The 18,984-nt window shown below is 40.6% G+C and overlaps 1 protein-coding gene across 1 annotated transcript; it reads left to right on the forward strand.

The window, feature by feature from the left end:
* The first annotated feature begins 4,344 nt into the window (after positions 1 to 4,344).
* On the forward strand, positions 4,345 to 18,538 carry LOC148891540 (sentrin-specific protease 5-like). The gene is made up of 9 exons (XM_089008739.1): positions 4,345 to 4,917; positions 5,131 to 5,236; positions 11,254 to 11,401; positions 11,486 to 11,533; positions 15,995 to 16,072; positions 16,894 to 17,043; positions 17,122 to 17,205; positions 17,287 to 17,337; positions 17,430 to 18,538. The coding sequence occupies exons 1-9, from the start codon at positions 4,356 to 4,358 to the stop codon at positions 17,550 to 17,552; spliced, it is 1,350 nt and encodes a 449-aa protein (XP_088864865.1). The 5' UTR covers positions 4,345 to 4,355; the 3' UTR covers positions 17,553 to 18,538.
* The last annotated feature ends 446 nt before the right edge of the window (positions 18,539 to 18,984 follow it).

Genomic DNA, 18,984 nt, shown 5'->3' on the forward strand with positions numbered 1-18,984 from the left:
ATTTGTAAAATACGCTCAGTAGAAGTCATTTGAAGTGATTTTACAAATTATGGACACAACTTGTCCGGAGGCGTCGGTTGTCCTTTAAATGGGTGCAATGGTTAATACAGTTACATATATCAAATATGCGTTTTATACTTTTATATATTTTTATATTTTTCACAATGTACAATACTTTTTATGCAACATTTTTGTGCACTTCTACATAACAAAATAATATGACAACACGAAGGCACAGCCATTCAGTCTTAAGCACTTCCTGCATCCTCTTTGTCGTATGAAGCAGTTCAAGATGAAAGAGAGCATCAAAGTGCCCTTTTCACCAGTGGATTCGGACGTCATGGTGAAATGTGTGCATCTGCTACACGCTAAATGTTGAAAGCAAACACGAACTTGTAGCATGCATTGACGGAAAAATATTCTGTTTTTTTTGTTCTTTTGACTTCAAGATGGCGCCGCGAGAGTGGCTGCCTTTACAGCTGCTCCTTTATTTTGTTTTTCTACTTCTTCCTTTCCTCTTTGCTGCTGTAAAGTGAAAATTTCTCCACTGCGAGTCTAACAAAGGCTAATCCAATCCCCAAAAAATCTTTATGGTATTGAGCAATAAATAAGTGAATTTGTAGTATCAAGCAAAATCCTCTCTTTTTTTGAAGTGAAGACATGTCTTACGAATGGCCCTTTCTTGGTGACGTTGGCCATGTACATACAGGTCCGACTCCCATTCCAAAATGACCATGATTAAAAATTGTGCAATTCTTCAGCCACGGTATTGGGGCACTTTTCAACTACAGTACAGTGTTGGTGGATTAAAAGAATCACTTGTACTGTCTAACAATGTCTCATCACTGTTGAGCTATTTTTCGAACACCCCCTTCGACATCCAATGCCTTTATATTGAATGAAGTTTGCGTCGAATATGAAGTGCAACCTGTAATGTCTCCTGAACATTAAAAAAAAAAGATGAATGGAGGACAGGACAGTGCACACAGCGAGGACAGACTCTGAACAGGGTCCCTCACTTATCAGCGGATTGCTCAATCAAAAAGGATGTTTGTCTCGGGGTGCTTGTTTGAGGAGAGGACCATGCATCGATTTCCAGACAAACCGGATTCAGCGTGTACCCTACGGTAAGGGTTTTGACTCAAAGCAGATCGTTGTTATTTCAGTGTGTTTTGTGGTTTGTTGTAAGTGTTTTGTAGTGAAATTAAGAAACATTGTGGAGAAAAAAATAGAAAGGAAAACAAATTGCATTAGATTTTCAGGATTTTCACACCTTTTTTTAAACCATTAGTATTGGAAGAAAAAAAACAAACAAGTATCTGGGTTTGAATGTGTGCAGTCCGAACAACCAAATAGTAATCTGTGGTGTGACTGAACAAAAACTTGGACTTTGGTTCTATACATTTAAAGGGGAGTTTGTGAACAGAGCAAACATTTGTTGGTTTATTCTAGGTCATCCAGATGTTACTGACCCTGGTGGGGCACCGAGAGTGGGCTGTGGCGTTTCGCTGCTATTTCTTACATCAGAACAGTGACGTGTAGTCAGGGGAGGCAGGTGAGGCCGTGCCTCATCTGTCATCATGGAAATATCAAATGAAAAATTCAAATTATATTTAGTTAGTGATTTGTACTTTAAAGTTCTTTTCCATTTAACTTCACCGTTTGTTTTTTTTTTTTTTTTTTTTTCAAAATCGCTGAATTTTCACATTTACCGTTCAAATACTAAGTGGAGACAAGCGGTGAGGCAGCAGCCGGCTGAGCCTCACTATGGATTGCGCAATGACTATGCTAACTGTGCTGGCTTGCTCTGCGGTGAGACCGCATTGCTCTCCCTCTGCATATAGCGATTAAAGTGTTCAAAAACTTTTAGTATATGAACTAAATGTCTACAGTTTAGCTGGTGTATATAATGTACAGTCACTTTACATTATAAACACTGTACTACAGTGTTTATTTTATTTTTATCAAAACTGTGCATAGGTGAGGCACACAGTTCTCCTGCCTCATGACAGGGGGCGCTGGTGATTACAGATTCTTCTAGCGCCTCCTCGGCTGCAGAATAATAGAATTAGTGACAGCAAGCTACAGTAAACAGTTAGCAAGTTAAGTGCAACCATCCAGTCATTTTTTAGTGTTGCTTGGCCTTATTTTCAGAGTGGAGGATTACATACCTAAATTGAAAGAAATAAAGAGACTTTTAAAACTGTTGCATCAATAATAATAAGTTATTGATGCCTTTCTTCAGAAGGAGCGGTGCATGGACTTCATTTATAAGTAAAGGTAACATGATAATTCCGTTTTTTTATTCTTTTTTTCTACGCTACAGTTTATATAAAGAATGCTGACGTGACATTTTACACAAAACACGTTAACTGTTGCCAATCAAATGGTGAATAAGCTACTCTGTATAGTTCATATGTTTGTAAATCTGACTGTGATGACGTCAGTGCCTCACCAGCCATGAACCTCACCGCACGTCACTGCATCAGAATCAATAGTTTTTTTTTAATTGTGCTTATGGCCAACGTTAATGAATGTTTTTTTTTTGTGGAGGGGGTGGTCCAATGGAATTATTTATTTTTGGAGCGGAGGGGTGATCTGATGGTATTGTGGAATGGAGGTAATATTTGAAAATGTGAGTTTTCTACATGTGTTGAATAATCATCCATTCAATCAAACTAATATTATTTGCAAAGTGCATTTTTTTATGTAAGAATGCACCTCAGTCTTTCACAAAAACAACTCCCCTAACCCACCTCATATGCCCACAAGAACGCAAACATACGCTTGCAAACACGCACGAGATAAACGGGAAAAAGAGCAATGACCTCAGGATCAGTTTGAGGATGAAATGGTTCGAAAATCCCATTCATTTGAATGAAGATGCTGAATGCTTGATTGTATTCTCAGAGCAGAAAAGATGTCGAGCCAGACGAAGGAATGTTGACCTACAGTTCTTTGATGGACAAATAACTGTAAAAGCATGATTCGGTAGAGGAGTAAATACTTTAAATAGGGGATCCGAGTTATTTAAACTAGACTGAGTACAAATGTAAACACGTGTGGAGTAGTGAAAATAACTGTAAGGGATGCTTCCAGAGGGTATTGGAAATCATTTGGAAACTCGGTGGTAATGGACACTGATGTGGATAAAATGTGGAAGGTTATTAGAAAAATGAAGAGTAAAGAGAGACTAAGGTGATACTAAGGTGATAGTCTTAGACGATGGGGAAATAATGGCAAAAGGGAAAATGACACATCCAAGATGCTTGTTAAACATTTAAAGTTCATAGTTGTTCGCGACATATTTCCGTGTTTCACACTCCTTACCACTAGATGACGATAATGCACTTAAACGTTTTGTAACAATTCGCCAAAAAAGGAAAAAAAGAAGACGTTGAATATGTCATCAACACGCGACGCCCAATACCAGCATTCCATGCTTTTTTCGATGTAGTATGAAACGTTTCTTTGAACTACACGTGTAATGGTAAGTTAGAGCCACTCTTCATTTTGTTGTTCGCGAGGATATTGGGTAAATGCAAATATATAGTTTTATATATAGAGTGCGTAAATATAGCAGCGCATGTATCGAGAGTACTATTATGACTGTCTTACATCGTGCTTTTCTCTACAATGCTGTTCACTTTGCATAGCGAACGTTTGCAAGCGTTTTTTTTTTATTATCAAAATCCTTCTAACATCGTGTCTTCTTTTCCTTTCGGCTTTTCCCTTCGATGGGTTGCCACAGCGAATCAATGTCCTCCATGTTCAGATGTTTGATTCGCATGTTTGTTTTGGCCAAGCTTTTATGTCGGATGCCCTTCCTGACAAAACCCTCTGTAATTATCCGGGCTTGGGACCGGCACAGTAAGTCTTGTCAATTGTGTTAAATCGTCTTTCGCTTTTATAATCCTTTTCGACACTGTTTTCAATTCATCAACTGATTATGCGGTATAGGGAGCAACTTTTGCCTTACACGCGAGCATGTGTGTCAGATAATTTATGAGATGCTTGTGCTGTTTCACAGGAGATCACAATGTGCGCACTACTGGAGAAGGGGCCACATTCAGTGAGGGGAACACAAGCTTGAGCTGAGTATCTGAATGGGGTCGCTAATGCACATACTTTTCAGTCCACGCTAATTGGCGGGTTATCTCACGGGCATCCATCTCACATGATCTTTATTGGAGGTGAGTGTAGAATAGATAACCCGCGATGAACTGAGGGTTGTTGTATTATAAATTAAAAAAATATATAAAAACTTTCTCATTCCCATCTCCAACTCCTCCAGGATAAAGAATCCCTGACACAAAGTGAAGTCCCACAAATAAATAAGTGAATCCATATCTTCAATGAAGGGAGTTTCCCACTTCTCCAGGCGGGCCAAGAGACGCCTGTGTTGTCAATTTCAGCTGTGGATGTGGCGCAAACGGAGAGAGAAGTGGTTTGGGAGTTTTATGGGGGACAGAAGATTCGTGTCATTCAGACGCCACAGATCCTGCCTCAGCATCGGGGCACGATCACAGAGAAGTAAAAAAAACTTTCACGGTTACCCTTCAACAGTTCAGGAATCGCAAATGAAGATGCCCACTCTTGAGTCAGACATCGGAGCAAATTTTTCCCCACAATCCAACTCTCCCTGCACTGTCAATAACGCCACAATAACGGCGCCAGAAAGCATTGCGGAATATGATTTTGCAAACACCTTGGATATAACACTCACTGGGCTGGATTCTCATGTGACGAAGCGAAGACACTGTGTTTGTGATCAGAACCTTGTTGATCACCAGTCAGGACAATGCACTGCTGCAGTACCAGAAATACTTTCCTATGCAGATGCCAAAATCTCCAGCAAGAACGGAACAACCCGTCAAATTGAAGTTGGTCCCTCAGAACTGACAGACATTATCGATGGTATGAATTATTTGCATTATTTCTTTATTTTTATTTATTTGCATTATTATTATTATTATTATTATTTTAATATTTATTTCCCGACTGTCTCATGGCCGTTTAGCTTTCCTTTTTTACACAGTGGTTCCCTGAGATGCGTTTTTTTTTAGATCTCGTTTAATATTATATTTTGTAAATAGCATTGGATTTTCTGTGTGTGTGTCATCGCTCTAGAATTTCTCGGTGACTTCTTCACAATGTACGGGACTTTCATCCCCCTGCAGAGGAGAGATGTGTTAAGGAACCTGGAGAAAAAGTTGGACAATAATTTCCCAGCAAGGTGAATGTCTGAAAACAAAAAAAAGAGAGGGGGGGGGGCTTTGGTGCTGACATTTTCTGTCATGATTTATTTTTATTTTTTTGCTGACTTTCGCATTGTTTTGCTATTGTTAAGGTGTTTTTTAAACACTGACAGGGATGCATCTGGGCTGCGCCATTTACACATTTCGACAGCCACTGACGCAACTTTGTAACTCCACTGCGCCAGCACTGGCGCAAATCTATTATGATTAGCGCATATTGCTACATGATCCGCGCCAAAAATAACTTTGAGGAAAACAATCAGAGCTACTGGTAAACACGGGGAAAATTAGGAATAAGCAGATTTCAAGGCAGAATTGGATTAAAAAAATTGTCAGGTATTGAAGTCACAGAGACAGTGACTCCTAAAGCGATACCTACAATAGACTACATTACAGCTACTGAATCGGCCATTAGAAACAACAAACCTTCTTATGCAGAGGATCTACGCATAAATATATCAGCCCTTCTCAGTAGTGCCAAACCACCTCCGTCCAACATAACATTAGAAGAGAAAAAGGCGTTAACTACTCTACAAAAAGATACAAATATTACTATTTTGCCAGCAGACAAGGGGTCTGCTGGCTGGTGTACAGTGCTTCTCAACACATTGGATTATGAAGACAATATAAACAGGTTAATCAGTGATTCTAACACTTATGAGCAACTAAAAAGGAACCTTTCCAATAGATACGTCTGTGTAAGCTCTCAGTCGTACAGGAGTGGTCCATTGATGAGAAGGTTTCTTCACCCGTCATCTGTACAAATTTGAAGGATTATCTTTTGGAAGGCAAAAATTAGTGCATCGAAAAGATAGGCTACCAAATGAAAAACAAAGTAATGTAGTTTATTCCATACATTGTAAGAATGAAAATTGTAAAGAGCAGTACATTGGGGAGACTAAACAAATTCTCAAAAAAGACTTTATCAACATCGCAAGGATAATACAAGTGGGCCTCAATCGGCAGTACATTTGCACCTAAAAGCTAGCAACCACTCATTTGACGACAACGAGGTTAAAATCTTAGCAAAAGAACATAGATGGTTTGAAAGGGGGGTAAAATAAGCGATTCTTATAAAACAACAAAATCCTTCATTAAACCGGTCTGGTGGGGTGAGGTTCAATTTGGATCGTTCATACAATAGCCTGCTTAGGCAAAACAGGTTAGGCAACTTTCGCAATGCTGATGAGGGTCGTTATGCTGATGAGGTGATACCGGGGGGAGTGGGGGTAATAGGCCAGTCGTTAGTCAGGAATACGTCTGTGTAAGCTCTCAGTCGTACAGGAGTGGTCCATCGATGAGAAGGTTTCTTCAGCCGTCATCTGTACAAAAGTGAAGGTTTCGGACGTTTCGCCTCCTATCCAAGAGGCTTCGTCAGCGAACTAAAGTCTGACTGGTCGTATTGGCCCCATTTATATATCCCTAATGTCCAGACCTGGTGGCGCCGGACACAGCTATGATAGGTCCCTACTGTCAGGTTGGGGGAGGCGCGGGACCCCCCCCTGTGGCCCCACTGATTGTTCCTACATTCCTGACTAACGATTGGCCTATTACACCCACTCCCCCCGGTATCACCTCATCAGCATAACGACCCTCATCAGCATTGCGAAAGTTGCCTAACCTGTTCTGCCTGAGCAGGCTATTGTATGAACGATCCAAATTGAACCTCACACCACCAGACCGGTTTAATGAAGGATTTTGTTGTTTTATAAGAATCGCCTCTTTTACCCCCCTTTCAAACCATCTATGTTCTTTCGCTAAGATTTTAACCTCATTGTCGTCAAATGAGTGGTTAGTAGCTTTTAGGTGCAAATGTACTGCCGATTGAGGCCCACTAGTATTATCCCTGCGATGTTGATAAAGTCTTTTTTTGAGAATTTGTTGAGTCTCCCCAATGTACTGCTCTTTACAATTTTCATTCTTACAATGTATGGAATAAACTACATTACTTTGTTTTTCATTTGGTAGCCTATCTTTTGGATGCACTAATTTTTGCCTTAACGTGTTTATCGGTTTGAAATAAGTAGGAATTTTATGTTGCCAAAGGACTCTTTGTAATTTTTCAGAAACTCCTGCAATGTACAGTACTGCCACTCCTCTCCTTTTAGAATCTTGAGAATTATTGGTTTCGTTCGCTATTCTTTCTTTCTGACATTTGTTGAATGACCACTGAGGGTACCCACAGTTAGTGAGTGCTCTCCTGATATGTTTTGACTCCTTTTGTCTACCTTCAGTGCTAGTTGGTATTAGTTTAGCCCTATGCTGGAGGGTTCTGATAACTCCTAGTTTATGTTGTAAAGGGTGGTTAGAGTCAAAAAGTAAGTATTGGTCAGTGTGCGTAGCCTTCCTAAAGACTTCTGTTTTTAGCGCTCTGTCCTCTTTTATAATTACTTTACAATCCAAGAAGGCTAGTTGGTTCTCTTGAATGTCCTCACGAGTAAATTTAATGTTGAAGTCTACAGAGTTGAGATGATCTGTGAAGGATTGAATTTCTTGTTTCTTAATTATGACAAAAGTATCGTCCACATATCTAAACCAGTGTCTAGGTTTTGTCCCTGGGAAGGATGTGAGGGCCTGTTTCTCCATCTCTTCCATGTAAAGATTAGCCACTATGGGTGAAACTGGTGAGCCCATAGCACAACCATGGATTTGTTTATAAAATTTTTCCCGAAATTGAAAATACGTAGTATTAAGGCAGATTTCTAATAATTGGCAGATGTGATCCGGTTTCAGTTTGGTTCTTTCATGCAGAGAAACATCCGCCAGCAGCCTCGTCCTCACCACTGAGACTGCTGCTGGGGTTGGGACAGATGTAAAGAGAGAAGTCACATCGTATGATGCCAAAGTTTCCTCAGGTTCCAATATGAGGTCTTTGATCCTCTCTACAAACCCTGTGGTGTTCTCTACGTGGTATTCTGTGTTACCAACCAACGGAGCTAAAATAGTTTTTAAATATTTGGCTACATTGTATGTAGAGGAGTCAATGCTACAAACAATGGGTCGGAGGGGGAACCCTTCTTTATGTATTTTTGGCAGGCCATAGATACATGGCGTGGCCTCTCCCGGGTATAATCTAAAATACATCTGTTTGTCTATATGTTTTCCTTTCTCTAGCTTTTGGAGACAGTCAATCATTTCTTTCTTGTATCTATTGGAAGGGTCCCTTTTTAGTTGCTCATACGTGTTAGAATCACTGATTAACCTATTTATTTTGTCTTCATAATCCAATGTGTTGAGCAGCACTGTGCATCTGCCCTTGTCTGCTGGCAAAATAGTAATATTTTTGTCTTTTTGTAGAGTAGTTAACGCCTTTCTCTCTTCTAATGTTATGTTGGACGGAGGAAGTTTGGCACTACTGAGAAGAGCTGATATTTTAATGCGTAGATCATCTGCCTCTGCATACGAAAGTTTGTTATTTTTAATAGCCGAAGTACAAAGTAATGTAGTTTATTCCATACATTGTAAGAATGAAAATTGTAAAGAGCAGTACATTGGGGAGACTCAACAAATTCTCAAAAAAAGACTTTATCAACATCGCAGGGATAATACAAGTGGGCCTCAATCGGCAGTACATTTGCACCTAAAAGCTACTAACCACTCATTTGACGACAATGAGGTTAAAATCTTAGCGAAAGAACATAGATGGTTTGAAAGGGGGGTAAAATAAGCGATTCTTATAAAACAACAAAATCCTTCATTAAACCGGTCTGGTGGGGTGAGGTTCAATTTGGATCGTTCATACAATAGCCTGCTCAGGCAAAACAGGTTAGGCAACTTTCGCAATGCTGATGAGGGTCGTTATGCTGATGAGGTGATACCGGGGGGAGTGGGTGTAATAGGCCAATCGTTAGTCAGGAATGTAGGAACAATCAGTGGGGCCACAGGGGGGGGTCCCGCTCCTCCCCCAACCTGAGAGTAGGGACCTATCATAGCTGTGTCCGGCGCCACCAGGTCTGGACATTAGGGATATATAAATGGGGCCAATACGACCAGTCAGACTTTAGTTCGCTGACGAAGCCTCTTGGATAGGAGGCGAAACGTCCGAAACCTTCACTTTTGTACAGATGACGGCTGAAGAAACCTTCTCATCGTTAGTCAGGAATGTAGGAACAATCAGTGGGGCCACAGGTAGGGGTCCTCTGCCCCCCCAACCTGAGAGTAGGGACCTATCATAGCTGTGTCCGGCGCCGCCATGGCTGGACATTAGGGATATATAAATAGGGCCGATACGACCAGTCAGACTTTAGTTCGCTGACGAAGCCTCTTGGATAGGAGGCGAAACGTCCGAAGCCTTCAAATTTGTACAGATGACGGCTGAAGAAACCACCTCCTCGACTTTCCAATAGATGCAACAAAGAAATTATAGACTGTCTCCAAAAGTTAGAAAAAGGAAAACTAATAGACAAACAGATGTATTTTAGATTGTAGCCGAGAGAGGCTATGCCATATATCTAAGGACTGCCAAAAATACATAAAGAAGGGTTCCCCCTGAGACCCATTGTTTGTAGCATTGACTCTTCAACATACAATAGCCAAATATTTAAAAACTATCTTAGCTCAGTTGGTTGCTAACACAAAACATCACGTACAGAACACCGGAGGGTTCGTAGAGAGTATCAAAGACCTCAAATTGGAGCCTGAGGAAATATTGGCATCGTATGATGTGACTTCTCTCTTTACATCTGTCCCTACCCCAGCAGCAGTCTCGGTGGTGAGGACGGGACTGCTGGCGGACTCTTCTCTGCATGAAAGAACCAAACTTGTGCCACATGTGCCAATTATTGGAAATTTGCCTTAAGGGACAACCGACGTCTCCGGACAAGTTGTGTCCATAATTTGTAAAATGGCTTCAAATGACTTCTACTGGGCGTATTTTAATAAGATTCCACAGCATATAGTTATATTTTACGTTTTAAGACTCGCGCAGAACATTCAGGAAGTCTTGTTTTTGAGTTGTTGACGAGTCCTCACGTGACGTCAGAAAAGACCGTAAGACCGTAAAAAAGACGCATTGTAGCGGTCCTTCCATCACGTCAATGTATTTTGCTGTACTGTTTTTTTTGAAAACCTTATTTTACATCCAAAAGCCGCCAGCAGAGGGAGTCCAAGCTCCATTGAAGAATTTATCAGCCTGTGGAAACGGGCTGATTCATTCCTCACAGGAGCTGGTCGCCATTTTATTGCCTTTTTTTGGGTGAGACATCCCCCCCGCCGCCCGTTTGCCTCAAAATGACCAGATTAAATTCTTTAATCGATTGCCAACATGCATGCTTTCCTCTTCAGAACTATTTGAATCATATTCATAAATGGATGTGGAACAAGAAAACATATTATCCGAATCTGAAGCCATTGTTTTGATTCTGCAGCAATGCAAGACGTCTTGGCGTGACGTCACGAACTGGGGGCGGGACTTTCTGAAAATGCCCAATTCGCAGCTCATTTTTTTGCAGATTTTGGACACTTCATTTATATTGGTGTTTTGCATTTGAATAAAAATGTCATACTGCGTGTTTTGGGTATTTTAGATGCTCTAAAATATTTTTTCTGATGTTAGTTAAGAAACAAAAAAGTGACGTCGGTTGTCCTTTAAGTAGACACTAGTAAGAAATATTGTGGTTAGTCTGTTCTCTTTGTCTTTTCGGTAATAACGTGCTCCAATGAATGTATTTTGGTTTATTTCAATCAATATAGTATACTTTGGCAATCCAGTTAAATCGGGCTCCATCAATGTAAGAATTTGGCCCCCTTTTCAGACACAAGTAGGCCAACTGGCCGCCTTTTTTAATTTCCCAGATCAGTGCATTCTTTTCAGATTGGAGTAATCAATTTCATTTCCTCTCAAAAGTGGAATAATCCAAGATCATCCAGTGTTTTCGCGCTCTTGCAACACTACGATTCATCTCATATTTTCTACTTACCAATTGTATTTTTTTTTCCTGCCGCACAGATTTACCGTGACGTTCACCGATGTTGCGTGTCATTTATTCTTGCACAGGAGAAAATTTATCTGGACGTTGATCCAACATAGAATCTCTGCAGCGCTGTGGAAACCCGCTCCCTCCTTCAAGGTGGTCTTCAAAAAACACACCTTGACGCTGGATGATTTGTCAACGTTGGCCCATCAGACTTGGCTCAATGATCAGGTTTTGTGCGCACCAACTTCCCCGTGTTTATTACTGAACTGCGCAACGCTTGCAACATTTTTTTTGTTTTCTTTCCTCCTCTAGGTTATAAACATGTATGGAGAATTGATTATGGAAGCCGCCCAACACAAGGTAATCTGGGACATTCCAGGTTTGCTTCCTAGCAAGAAAATATAAAATAAGCGCTGGAGCTCAGAAGTGTTTCTGCTCAAATGACTTTTAAAGGACAACCGGCGGACAAGTTGCATCCATAATTTGTAAAATCACTTTAAATGACTTCCAATAAGCGCATTTTACAAAGATTCCACCGCATATAGTTATGTTTTGCGTTTTAAGACTCGCCCTGAATATTCAGGAAGTCTTGTTTTCAAGTTGATGACGATTCCTGAAGTGACGTCACATTCGGAACGCCCCTGAACGATAAAGCAACACACAATGTATTTTGGGCACTTTTTTCGTTTGAAAACGCTGGGTTGATTGCGAAATTAGAAGGAAAACTACAGAAATAATGCGATGGTGAATCGTTGTGTGTCGCACCAAGACTACCAATTGCGGTAACACCATGAAGAAGGTGTTAAGTTGACGCAAATTTCCAGCAGACAAATCAGCCCATTTCCAACGGCGCTTGTGCGCCATCTTGTGCATTTTCTGGGACGCTACATTGTAGTCCTGACGGCTCGAATTGATACGGAAGGACTTCTTTAATCGATTGCAAACATGTATGCTTTCCTCTTCAGAACTATTTGAATCATATTCATAACTGGATGAGTAACAAGAAAGCATCTTCTCCGAATCTGAACTCTCTGAAGCCATTGTTCTGATTCTGGAGCAAGGCATTTTGTGGAGGCGTATCCTGGCGTGACATCACGAACAAGGGGGCGGGACTTTCTGAATATCCCCAGTTCCGAGTGCATTTTGTGTCAGTTTTGGAACACATTAATTAATTTTTATTGGTGCTTTGCATTTGACTAAAAATATCAGCCTGTGTGTTTTGGGTATTTTAGATGCTATAAAATGTTTTTCTGATAGACTAAACAAATTCTCAAAAAAGACTTTATCAACATCGCAAGGATAATACAAGTGGGCCTCAATCGGCAGTACATTTGCACCTAAAAGCTAGCAACCACTCATTTGACGACAATGAGGTTAAAATCTTAGCAAAAGAACATAGATGGTTTGAAAGGGGGGTAAAATAAGCGATTCTTATAAAACAACAAAATCCTTCATTAAACCGGTCTGGTGGGGTGAGGTTCAATTTGGATCGTTCATACAATAGCCTGCTCAGGCAAAACAGGTTAGGCAACTTTCGCAATGCTGATGAGGGTCGTTATGCTGATGAGGTGATACCGGTGGGAGTGGGGGTAATAGGCCAGTCGTTAGTCAGGAATGTAGGAACAATCAGTGGGGCCACAGGTAGGGGTCCTCTGCCCCCCCAACCTGAGAGTAGGGACCTATCATAGCTGTGTCCGGCGCCGCCATGGCTGGACATTAGGGATATATAAATAGGGCCGATACGACCAGTCAGACTTTAGTTCGCTGACGAAGCCTCTTGGATAGGAGGCGAAACGTCCGAAGCCTTCAAATTTGTACAGATGACGGCTGAAGAAACCACCTCCTCGACTTTCCAATAGATGCAACAAAGAAATTATAGACTGTCTCCAAAAGTTAGAAAAAGGAAAACTAATAGACAAACAGATGTATTTTAGATTGTAGCCGAGAGAGGCTATGCCATGTATCTAAGGACTGCCAAAAATACATAAAGAAGGGTTCCCCCTCAGACCCATTGTTTGTAGCATTGACTCTTCAACATACAATAGCCAAATATTTAAAAACTATCTTAGCTCAGTTGGTTGCTAACACAAAACATCACGTACAGAACACCGGAGGGTTCGTAGAGAGTATCAAAGACCTCAAATTGGAGCCTGAGGAAATATTGGCATCGTATGATGTGACTTCTCTCTTTACATCTGTCCCTACCCCAGCAGCAGTCTCGGTGGTGAGGACGGGGCTGCTGGCGGACTCTTCTCTGCATGAAAGAACCAAACTTAATCCGGACCACATGTGCCAATTATTGGAAATTTGCCTTAAGGGACAACCGACGTCTCCGGACAAGTTGTGTCCATAATTTGTAAAATGGCTTCAAATGACTTCTACTGGGCGTATTTTAATAAGATTCCACAGCATATAGTTATATTTTACGTTTTAAGACTCGCGCAGAACATTCAGGAAGTCTTGTTTTTGAGTTGTTGACGAGTCCTCACGTGACGTCAGAAAAGACCGTAAGACCGTAAAAAAGACGCATTGTAGCGGTCCTTCCATCACGTCAATGTATTTTGCTGTACTGTTTTTTTTGAAAACCTTATTTTACATCCAAAAGCCGCCAGCAGAGGGAGTCCAAGCTCCATTGAAGAATTTATCAGCCTGTGGAAACGGGCTGATTCATTCCTCACAGGAGCTGGTCGCCATTTTATTGCCTTTTTTTGGGTGAGACATCCCCCCCGCCGCCCGTTTGCCTCAAAATGACCAGATTAAATTCTTTAATCGATTGCCAACATGCATGCTTTCCTCTTCAGAACTATTTGAATCATATTCATAACTGGATGTGGAACAAGAAAACATATTATCCGAATCTGAAGCCATTGTTTTGATTCTGCAGCAATGCAAGACGTCTTGGCGTGACGTCACGAACTGGGGGCGGGACTTTCTGAAAATGCCCAATTCGTAGCTCATTTTTTTGCAGATTTTGGACACTTCATTTATATTGGTGTTTTGCATTTGAATAAAAATGTCATACTGCGTGTTTTGGGTATTTTAGATGCTATAAAATGTTTTTTCTGATGTTAGTTAAGAAACAAAAAAGTGACGTCGGTTGTCCTTTAAGTAGACACTAGTAAGAAATATTGTGGTTAGTCTGTTCTCTTTGTCTTTTCGGTAATAACGTGCTCCAATGAATGTATTTTGGTTTATTTCAATCAATATAGTATACTTTGGCAATCCAGTTAAATCGGGCTCCATCAATGTAAGAATTTGGCCCCCTTTTCAGACACAAGTAGGCCAACTGGCCGCCTTTTTTAATTTCCCAGATCAGTGCATTCTTTTCAGATTGGAGTAATCAATTTCATTTCCTCTCAAAAGTGGAATAATCCAAGATCATCCAGTGTTTTCGCGCTCTTGCAACACTACGATTCATCTCATATTTTCTACTTACCAATTGTATTTTTTTTTTCCTGCCGCACAGATTTACCGTGACGTTCACCGATGTTGCGTGTCATTTATTCTTGCACAGGAGAAAATTTATCTGGACGTTGATCCAACATAGAATCTCTGCAGCGCTGTGGAAACCCGCTCCCTCCTTCAAGGTGGTCTTCAAAAAACACACCTTGACGCTGGATGATTTGTCAACGTTGGCCCATCAGACTTGGCTCAATGATCAGGTTTTGTGCGCACCAACTTCCCCGCGTTTATTACTGAACTGCGCAACGCTTGCAACATTTTTTTTGTTTTCTTTCCTCCTCTAGGTTATAAACATGTATGGAGAATTGATTATGGAAGCCGCCCAACACAAGGTAATCTGGGACATTCCAGGTTTGCTTCCTAGCAAGAAAATATAAAATAAGCGCTGGAGCTCAGAAGTGTTTCTGCTCAAATGACTTTTAAAGGACAACCGGCGGACAAGTTGCATCCATAATTTGTAAAATCACTTTAAATGACTTCCAATAAGCGCATTTTACAAAGATTCCACCGCATATAGTTATGTTTTGCGTTTTAAGACTCGCCCTGAATATTCAGGAAGTCTTGTTTTCAAGTTGATGACGATTCCTGAAGTGACGTCACATTCGGAACGCCCCTGAACGATAAAGCAACACACAATGTATTTTGGGCACTTTTTTCGTTTGAAAACGCTGGGTTGATTGCGAAATTAGAAGGAAAACTACAGAAATAATGCGATGGTGAATCGTTGTGTGTCGCACCAAGACTACCAATTGCGGTAACACCATGAAGAAGGTGTTAAGTTGACGCAAATTTCCAGCAGACAAATCAGCCCATTTCCAACGGCGCTTGTGCGCCATCTTGTGCATTTTCTGGGACGCTACATTGTAGTCCTGACGGCTCGAATTGATACGGAAGGACTTCTTTAATCGATTGCAAACATGTATGCTTTCCTCTTCAGAACTATTTGAATCATATTCATAACTGGATGAGTAACAAGAAAGCATCTTCTCCGAATCTGAACTCTCTGAAGCCATTGTTCTGATTCTGGAGCAAGGCATTTTGTGGAGGCGTATCCTGGCGTGACATCACGAACAAGGGGGCGGGACTTTCTGAATATCCCCAGTTCCGAGTGCATTTTGTGTCAGTTTTGGAACACGTTAATTAATTTTTATTGGTGCTTTGCATTTGACTAAAAATATCAGCCTGTGTGTTTTGGGTATTTTAGATGCTATAAAATGTTTTTCTGATGTCAGTTTGGAAACAAAAAAATGGTGTCGGTTGTCCTTTAAGAGGCGACTAAAATGGCGGCTGTTTATTTCCTTGACTTGCTGCGTGCTTGTTTCGTGAATCACTTGTGTTTTCTTTATTTGTCATTCCTAGGTTCATTTTCTCAACAGTTTCTTCCACCGACAGCTCATGACCAAGGGTTATAACGGCGTTAAGAGATGGACAAAGAAGGTACTCTTTTTGACGGGGCCATTGTTTTAGTTTCGTGCTTTCATATCTGGTGTTATTTAAATTTGAAAGAGACCCCTCTTATGAAAATTAATGCCACTATATTCCCCTTCAAAATAAATCTCAGTCTGATGAGTGCACATGTTAGGGGGGAGGCATGAAAAATGCAATGCCACCTCTTAGCGACCCATGAATATGCCAATTACTACTTTCCTTTTTGCCATTTAATTTGTTTTTGACTCACTGATATGTAGATCCTTGGAGTCTAGTCGAATGGACTCAATTTTGTACGTTTTCCCAGGTCACAAGTCATCAGTCGGTATTTGTGTAATTTTGTACACTTTTTTTGTGAAGTTGCCACAAGATGGGACCAGTGTCTTGTATAAACAGAAATGTACTAATTATTAATATCTGGGAAGCGCTTGATACATCTTGGCGAAAAAGTTTAGCCTGGGTCGTTGGGAGAACTAACGGAAAGTCTTTGACACTTGTGCACCTCACTCTCCATGTTTTCTAATCTTGTAAAATGAATTTTAAACCATTGTCAGTTCATGGTAAATCTATGGTTTGAACAAAAAATATGTGTGTGTGTGTGTGTGTGTGTGTGTGTGTGTGTGTGTGTGTGTGTGTGTGTGTGTGTGTGTGTGTGTGTGTGTGTGTGTGTGTGTGTGTGTGTATATATATATATATATATATATATATATATATATATATATATATATATATATATATATATATATATATATATATATATATATATATATATATAGTAGAGCCATAGATTTGCCTATATTTCAAACCATCAAATTTCTGCAAATCTGCAGGTTGATTTGTTCTCCAAGAGTCTACTGTTGGTGCCGATCCATCTGGAGGTTCATTGGTGTCTCGTCATCACGGATGTCGTGCGAAAGAAAATCTGTCTCCTTGACTCTCAGCACAATACGGTGGACATTGCGGTGCACGATGCTGCGCAGGTAAACACCATGTTGCATCCCGTCCGGTCCTTGTGTTGGCACCACGGGGCAGATTCCACGCATATTTTCTTACCGCAGAACATCCTCAAGTACTTGACGGCGGAAGCCAGAGAGAAGCAATGCACGTCTTTCATAAACGGTTGGACCGTGTCCTTTGATGAGGTATGGCGTCATCTATTCGGCGGGGCTAAAAATGTGGCTTAAAATTTATTCCGCTGCATGAGTTTGCGTTTTCTTTTTCAGAACATCCCACAGCAAACCAACGAGAATGACTGCGGCGTTTTTGTCTTGGAGGTACTTTCTCAAACTCCATACTCTTGAATATCTCAACCGAGATATTCACATTGAAACCGCCCTCCGTCTTTTTTTTTTTCTGTCATCCTCAGTATTCCAGATGCCTCGCCTTGGCACAGCCGCTCTGCTTTTCACAGCGAAACATACCAAAGATACGCAAGCGAATCTATAAAGAGCTCTGTGAATGTAAACTCGGTGAAGAAGCCCAACAATGACATTCTGCCCACCAACCCCCCAAAAAGGGCGTTTCCTGGTGACATTTCTGAATATCGGGACGACAATGAAATGGGTCTTAATTTGACGTTCTCAAAACATTTTTTTTAATGTCTGAACAGTTCACGTGTTTCTGCGAGTGGCTTCAGATTTTTGTGCTGTTGCGATATCCGTTGCATGCTGTTTCTTAAGGACATATTCTTAGTTGTATTAAGGTCATCCGGTCTGCTTGATATCTAATTTAAAACAGATTCTTTTCTTCCAGACAGTGTATTGTAGGTGTTCAAATACCTGACAACACTCTGACAAAGGCGGAAGTATACGCCGAAACATGTCAGGTATTTGAACACCTACAATACACTGTCTGGAAGAAAAGAATCTGTTTAAAAAAATAAATAAAAATAAAAAAAGGACATATTCTGTTTCCAAGAAACTTGTGGACGGTCAAAAATCTTCTCAAACTGGCCCCGAATTGAATTTGCCGGTGGAAAAACAGATGGACGGAAGCGGCCAATGAGCTTCGACTTTAGCTCAGGAGGAGTCACATGCGTTTAAAAAAAAAAAAGGTGACATGCATTTTAAGTTTACCAATAGACATATGTACAATTATAGAAAATCTTACATTATATCAGCAAATGAAAAACATCAGCAAATCATGTAAACCGAAATCAAAACGATGACATCTGAATTTACTCGTATTCATCACTGATTGGTGGCTTTGATATTAAAATAGCATCACATGATGGCAAATGTCCTATTCCTGTTTGACACGACCGAGTGAGTTTTTCTGGACTCTCACAACCGCCTAATGTTGAAGTTTATATTTTGGGGTTATCACCCCCCCGCCCACACACACACATCTGTTTAAAAAAACAAAGTAAACTGCTTCTTGTATACCGCATCCAACTGTATATCTGCAAATGCAGATGGCTGAATAGAAGTGGAGTCTTGCTCCAAGATGAAGTGGACTCTGAACTCTATAGTATTTTTGTTGTTTGTAAAATGTTAGACCAATGCTACAAAATCTATTCACAACATTTATTTATTTATTTCCAACCGGGGACAGCAACGAACGCAACAATGAGGCGGTTTTAAAAATAGTCTTGCTTTAAAGTCTCGTAGCTTTTAGCATAAATGTCTCCCCAAACATTCGAAATGTGCTTTGATCAGAAAATGGTGCTCTGCATTCAAATTGAGGAGCTAAAGGCACAAGATCATACCCCCCACCCCCTTCCCCGCCACACCCCTGTGCTTTTCTAGATCCCATAAGAACATGGAAATGGAATGCAGGACACAGAATACAATTATTTCTGGATCAATCTGTTCAAAATAGACTTTTACATTTCTGACCAAATCGATACACTGCCATTTACAAACGATAAATCCGAGCTTCCTGAGAATAGCGGCGGTATGAAAGTTGAACAAGCTTGATTG

This window comes from Hippocampus bargibanti, linkage group LG11, assembly GCF_051943395.1.
Source record: "Hippocampus bargibanti isolate YZ-2025 linkage group LG11, ASM5194339v1, whole genome shotgun sequence".
Classification (NCBI taxonomy): Eukaryota; Metazoa; Chordata; class Actinopteri; order Syngnathiformes; family Syngnathidae; genus Hippocampus; species Hippocampus bargibanti.